The sequence below is a fragment of the Mustela erminea genome, chromosome X (genome assembly GCF_009829155.1).
Source record: "Mustela erminea isolate mMusErm1 chromosome X, mMusErm1.Pri, whole genome shotgun sequence".
NCBI classification, from domain to species: domain Eukaryota; kingdom Metazoa; phylum Chordata; class Mammalia; order Carnivora; family Mustelidae; genus Mustela; species Mustela erminea.
In genome coordinates, this window is record NC_045635.1 from 129,146,294 (window position 1) to 129,153,676 (window position 7,383).

General features: G+C 45.4%; 1 protein-coding gene across 1 annotated transcript; it reads left to right on the top strand.

Moving 5' to 3' along the window:
* The first annotated feature begins 4,841 nt into the window (after positions 1–4,841).
* On the top strand, positions 4,842–5,780 carry LOC116582403 (olfactory receptor 1D2-like). The gene has a single exon (XM_032329747.1). It carries the CDS (start codon positions 4,842–4,844, stop codon positions 5,778–5,780), a length of 939 nt encoding a protein of 312 aa, XP_032185638.1.
* Positions 5,781–7,383: the final 1,603 nt, after the last annotated feature.

Consider the following 7,383-nt stretch of genomic DNA (forward strand, 5'->3'; position numbering starts at 1 on the left):
GGGATCGAGCCCCTCGTCAGGCTCTCTGCTCAGTGGGGAGCCTGCTTCCTCCTCTCTCTCTGCCTGCCTCTCTGCCTGCTTGTGGTCTCTCTCTGTGTCAAAAAAATAAAATCTTTTATATATATATATATATATACACGTATATATATACCCAGATACAGATAATGCTGTAGATATATACCCGCACACTTCGGGCACCAGCGACAGATCGCAGCTCTGGCTGAGTGAGCAGGCTCACTGGAGGGCCCTGGAGGAGCTCCCGGGTCGGGTGGGACGGGGCGGGAGCCAGAGGCCCTCTGAGGAGTCTCGTTGGCGTGACTCGGACCGGCTCTGTCCAAGCACCGGCTCTCAGCGACTCAGCTCCAGCCACTTTCCATCTCTCTGTGTCTCTCTTCCTCCTCCCGGTTCCCTGAGAGAGCGAGTGAGCCTGTGATTGGCGTAGGCTGGGTCACCGTCCCGAGGGGACAGGGATGTCGAGGTTAGTGAGTCGCGGCGGTCTGCCACCTGCACGCTGAGGTCTCTGCACGAGGCGGGAGCCGGGCATGGCGGGGACAGTGGGCCGCAGCAGAGTCCTCGTAAATGTCTGCGGACAGAATGGTTCCCTTGAGAGACAGAGATGGGCAAGTGGGCTGGACAGCGCGGGCCTCAGATGGCTAAGTGCTCTTCGTAAACTTTTTCTATGACTTTTTATTGTGGTAAAATTCATATAACATGAATTGACCATTTTAAAGTATTAAATTCAGTCGCTTTTAGTACACTGACAATGTTGTATACAGTTACAACCCTTTTTATCAGTCCCAAAGGAGACCTTGTACACATTAAGCACTTTGCATTCACTCTCTCCCGCACTTCTGACAACCATTAGTCTTTCTGTTTCTGTAGATTTGCCTCTTCTTGGTATTCCACTTGTGTGGAATCACATACTGTATGGCCCTTTGTGTTTGGCTTCTCTCACTTAGCATAACATTTTCAATATTTTCATCGATGTTTCAGGACATATTAGTTCATTAATTTACGGCCCGAATAGTATTCTATTGTGCAGCTAGACCACATTTTGTTCTTCCATTCATCGGTTGACATATACATGAGTTGCTTTCGCCTTCCTGCTGTTATGAATAGTACTGCTGTGAACATTTATGTGCAATTTTCTATTTGAACACCGGCTCAAATCCACTATTGAGGCCTTATCATGAATTGTTCCTTCCAATTTTTGTACTTGTCAGTTCTACATTTTCTATTTGGTTCCTTTTTATAATTTTTATCAACTTTTTGATATTTTCTATTTGTTGAGATGTTGTTCTGGCTTCCTTTAACCTTTTGAACATATTTAAGAAGATTAAAGAGTTTTTGTAGTGAGTCCAATATCTGTGTCTCTTTACAAAGTAATTTCTTTTCATCCTGTGAATAGGTCATACATACATGTTTCTTTGCATGCCTCAATTTTTTATCAAACGCTGGACATCTGGAATGTTCTAACATGGTAACGCTGGAAATTCGATTTTTCCTTCTCATCAGTGTTTGCTTGTGTTGCTTTCTATCATGTGTAGCTGCTTTCTGGTTTGGCGACTTTTCTAAACTATTTTCCAAAAACTATGCTTTATCATGTGTGGTCTCTGAAGTCTCTGTTCTTTTAGCTTTGGGTCAGATCATGATTTTCCAGAGATATCCTTAAACACTGGAGGGAGAGAAAACGGAAAGAAATAAAAAGAATAAGATAGTCTCCCGGTCTTTGAAATTTGGCTCTGTGTTGGGGCACTTTTTCAAAGCTTAGCTGGTCTGTTTATAACTGTGCCTTAACCTTCATTTCCTATGTTTCCCTGAGCCTAAATATCAGTGGAGGGGAAGCTTGTAGTGTACTCAGGTCTTTTCTGAACATGCATCCAGCCCTGAGCGGGCATATGACTGTCTATATTTTCCCATTACAAGCAGAAGCTTCTCAAAGCCGATCTTCCCCAAAGTGACTTTCCCCAGTTTTTCCTCCAATGCATTTGGTATGTGTATCGTTTGTCCCACCTGTAATTTTTTTGCCTTAAGAGGAAGTGTCTTGTTCATTATTCTTTTTTTTTTTTTAAAGATTTTATTTATTCATTTGACACAGAGAGATCACAAGTAGGCAGAGAGGCAGGCAGAGAGAGAGAGAGGAGGAAGCAGGCTCCCCGCGGAGCAGAGAACCCGATGCGGGACTCGATCCCAGGACCCTGAGATCATGACCTGAGCCGAAGGCAGAGGCTTAACCCACTGAGCCACCCAGGCGCCCTTGTTCATTATTCTTAAGGGACACCCTCCTGGGTCCTTTTTTGTCCTGAGGGAGTTCTGAGTTAGGTGAAACATAGGCTAATGCCTGGTGTCAGTCCTTCAGGGAATTTCCGTATAGGTCCAAACAGACAAGCACAGCTTCTTGGGAACAAAGTCTGATGTCTCCTCTTCTGAGCCTAGCTGGGAATGTAGACTGCCTTCTTCGAGACTACTTCTATGCAAGGCTAAAGGTAAAACACCAGGAAGTTCTACTGTGTTTAACCCGCCCTTTTCTTGATTCAACATTTGCTTCACTTTTGGAAATACTTGGCTATTTTGGGGAGTTCTGACAACATTGATTCTGACCACTTTTGTTAATGTTTTCACTGTTTCTGTGGAGGGATAGGCCCTTAGAGCTTCCTTGTTCTGCTATTTTTGCTGATGTCACTCTTGGCATTTTAAAAAAAGATTTTATTGATTTATTTGAGACAGAGAGAGATAGAGATACAGAGAGACAAAGAGAGAAGCACAAGTGGGGAGCAGCAGAGGGAGAGGGAGAAGCAGGTTCCCTGCTGAGCAGGAAGCCCAACATGGGGCTCCATCCCAGGACCCTAGGATCATGAGTGAAAGGCAGATGCTTAATGGACTGAGTCTTTAGGTGCCTCACGCTTGGGATTTTTTTTTAAAGATTTTATTTATTTATTTGACAGAAAGAGATCACAGTTAGGAAGAGAGGCAGGCGGAGAGAGAGAGGAAGAATCAGGCTCCCTGCTGAGCAGAGAGCCCGATGTGGGACTCGATTCCAGGACCCTGAGATCATGACCTGAGCCGAAGGTAGCGGCTTAACCCACTGAGCCACCCAGGCGCCCGGGATTTTCTTTTTTTAAAGGAGATGAAATACTGGGCTGGAAAGTAGCACTGGGAAGGAGGAAAGGCCACTGATCTTACCTCCTAGCCCTGAGGTACGTGGGGTGTGAGAAGAAAAGATGATCTACCTTGAAGAGAGCTGCTAGAACTTAGTGTCTTCAGGTATGGAGCAAACCTCCTTGAAGGCAGAGAGTAGAAAGAATGTGTTGAGAAGACAGTGGTTATAAATCATGAGTTCTAGAGTGCCCTGTGAAAGTTGGAGTCTGAAGGGAGATCTTTGGGGGAGACAGCTGGGTTGAAGGAAAGGACATCCAGACTCTGGTGCTTTGAGACGAGGTTTTCATTCCAGTCCTACTAAATGTTGTAAAAATCAAGAAATAATGTGAAGTTTTTACAAGTGCTGTCTTCGCATCCATTAGATTCATAATGTAGTTTTTCCCTTCCATCAATTCATGTGATGATTTGCATTAGTAGATGTCGTAATAGCAATCATTCTTGTCTTCCTGTGTATTGAAGACACGTGCCTCATTATTCTGTGCACATGCTTGTTGTTGCCGGGTTTGGGTTTCAGTATTACGCTGGCTCGAGGCCATGCTGATTCCATGGTGAGGCAGACAGATGGCATTCTTTCCCTTGTCAATTTTCAATATTTGGAGAGGGGATTAGTGGGCTGAAAATCTGATGAATTAAAATGATTCTTTCTTAAACGCACCTGGATTAAAAGCATGTGGTTTATTTTTAGGTGGAAATCTGTGAAATATTTTTCAGTATCTTCCATGGATATTTGTTTACTTATTATCTGCCTGTTTTTGAGTCAGTAGTTTAAAATCAGATTTTGCTACGTTTTCCACTTTATTTGATTTTTGGATTTACGAATGTAGATGTGTCTATCTAGTGGAATTACATCACATGAGCATTCAGCCTTTGCGGATTCCATAACATGAATTTGAAAGGAGAGACAAAGATACAAAGACAAAACTTCTTAGGATATGCCCTCAGGTATGAGAAGGCTTCATGAGCCCTGAGTCCCTAATCGTGCTCATGCTTCAAACTTAGTCCATCACAGAACCCTTTTGAAAGACATATTAACATCCATCGAGCATAGTTTAGACAAACGGTACGTGTTTATTGTTGAAAATAGATGCAAGTTAAGATCTCACAACCCAGAGATAACCACTATTTGCATTTTGGTGAACATACTTTCATGCATTTCTTGGTGAATAAACCATATCAATATAGATGTCTGTGTATATCTTTACAAAGCATATATACTTGCGTCTACCTACACACACATACACGCGCGCGCACAAACCCAGAATTTTGCTTCATGGCCATCACCCAAACCCCTGCATGGGTAAAGTGAAAAAGCCCACAAGGATCCAACTGGTGTCCCCGTTGTGACAACTGAGCTAACCCTCCACCCACTCTCCCCAAGCCAGGCCCCCCCATTCAGTTCCATCTTCTTCTCTCCCTGGTCCTTCTTTCTGTCTTGAGAAAGAAGACAAGCTCCTAAGTGAGGAGAGTCGCAAGGACGGCCTCAGCTCGCCTGCCTTGCCGTCTCTGGTGACCAGACAGCCCCCATTCTCTTGTCCTCACTATCCCAGGTCAGAGTTCCTCCCCAAAGTGCCACTAAGTATGATTTCGGCCAGTGATGGTGGTTGCTGGGCGTGCTTTCCCAGATTGCCTGCTCTCTTGCTGACAGTGGTATTTTCAATGCGTATTTATAGAGACCAGCCGCCATGGTGAAAGGCAACCTAACCATTATCTCCGAATTCCTCCTCCTGGGACTGTCAGAGGGTCCCGAGCATCAGGCCCTGCTCTTCAGTCTGTTCCTGTCCATGTACTTGGTTGCCGTGGTGGGGAACCTGCTCATCGTCCTGGCCGTCTGCTCTGACCCCCACCTCCACACCCCCATGTACTTCTTCATAGCCAGCCTATCCTGCGTTGACATCTGCTTCACCTCTGTCACCGTACCAAAGATGCTGCTCAATATCCAGACCCAGAGCCAGTCCATCCCCTACGCGGGATGCCTCACTCAGATGTATTTTCTAATCTTGTTTCTAGAACTGGACAATTTCCTCTTGGCAGTGATGGCCTATGACAGATTTGTAGCCATATGTCACCCTCTTCATTATACCATAACCATGACCCCCAGATTCTGTATCACAGTGATGTCCGTGGCTCTGATTATCACCAACATCTATCCTTTGATCCACACCTTCTTGATGGCTACGCTGTCATTCTGCGCAAGCATCAGAATCCGCCATATTTTCTGTGAACTTTACGCATTGTTAAAGCTTTCCTGTTCAAATACCCACATCAGTGAGTTGGTTGTTTACACCCTGGGGAGCTTTCTTTTCGTTGCTCCTTTTCTCTTTATTTCTCTTTCCTACATGCACATTTTCTCAGCCATCCGAAGACTTCAGTCTTCTCAGAGCAAGCTGAAAGCCTTTTCTACCTGCAGTCCCCATCTTGCTGTGGTGTCACTGTTCTACGGAACTTTATTTGGGGTGTATCTGCGACCTTCTTCTTCCTACACAACTGAGGACTCAGTGGCCACTGTGCTCTATGCGGTGGTGGCTCCCATGCTCAACCCGTTCATTTATAGCCTTAGGAATAAGGACATGAAAGGGGCCTTGAGGAGCCTCCTCAGCTGGAGAAAGGTCTGGTCTTGGTGACAACATGTTCTGCTTCTGAGCTTCTGAGCTATGACACTGTCTTGTCTTCTCCTCCCCTTGGTGCAGGAAGGGACAGCACACATGATGGGTCTGACAGGTGGACAGCTTAGCCCAACTTTCTGTTGGCATCTTGCTCACCCACCCCCTTCCACCAACCCTGCCCGAGTGACTCTTGTGTCGGGCGCCAGGTGGGCAGCTTGTTTGTGTGCGGATTTAACTTCCAACTCATTCTGTTTGTCCTTCATGGCCGCTCCTTAAACCTTGTCTGCTTCGTGAGTCTCCACTGAAGGTTTGTGGGACAGAACTGAAGCGGTTCCTGGCCCTTCTCAGAACAAAATCTGCAATGGAGGCCCCTGTCACTAGGTGGCAGTAGAGGCACAAAGCGTGGGAGCCAAGTGGAGAACGGGCTGGACATCCCGACATGCCTGCCGGGATGGTGGTGCACACTTCCCACACCAGAGACTTACTTGCTGACCTCACCAAGAGCATTCCTAGGTGCAGGGGAAAGAGTCGACTAACCGCATTTCTCAACACGCGCATATGACAACCATCACAACACTGTGGCTGAACGTCTTTCCCAGGGATGGATGCAACAGTCCGGAGAGGCGGGGTCTGTGTCACCAAGCCTTGAATCCGGGCTGCTTTGTGACTGTTTGTACCCATGGAGTACAGGGTAAGGGATGCCCTGTGACTTCTAAGGCTAAGTCATGGAAGGTGGTACACCTCCTGGATTGTTCCTTGGACCATGTGTTCAGAGATCCCTGAGGTGCCCGTAAGAAGATGGACTGCCCTGAGGCTGCCCTGCTGTGAGAAAGCTAAGCAACCTGGAGGGGTCACATGGAGGTACTCAGGTCCACAGAGCCCAGCCTTCCAGTCATCCCAGACAGACTGGAGACATGAGAGTAAATGAACCCTTCAGAGGATTCTGGCACCCACCTGCCTGAGCTTCCCCAGTGGAAGGGCAGACATCATAGAACACACACAATACGTTCCTGCTGTGTCCTGTCCCAATTCCCAATTCCCACAGAATCTGTGTGCACAATGAATTAATTGGTAGTTCAATTGAGATACAAAGATACAATGCAAATAGGATTTTGAAGGACAGAGAGGATGAGAAATAAATTTTTAAAATGCAAACAAATTTTGAATCCGGAAAAATGGGCGATTTTCTAGGGCAATGTTAATTTCCAAAAATGAGTAAGAGGAAATAGGAAGTCTGTTTATACTGAAACAAAAGGGAAAATTAAATTGGTGGCCAAAGATTTAGTCCAAAGAGGAGAAATCAGCTCCAGACTATTTCATTAAAAATGAAGAAACAGAATATCGCCATGTTATTGAAAAGGTTGAAAAGCACAGAAAACGATGGCAAGTGTACCAGTTCATTCTTTAAAATCAACATGGCTGACATCAACCTGGAAAAGACCAGTTCACATGAGTGTGACACGTAAACACACAGAAAGAAAACAAAGAAACAAAGACACAAAACCCCTGTTAAAAGGATATCACACTGTGACATACCACTCACTCTGCCTTTTTTTCCTTTAGCACTTATCACTACTTGAAATCACATATAGAGAAGATTTTTAAGTTCTTTTTTTCCCTG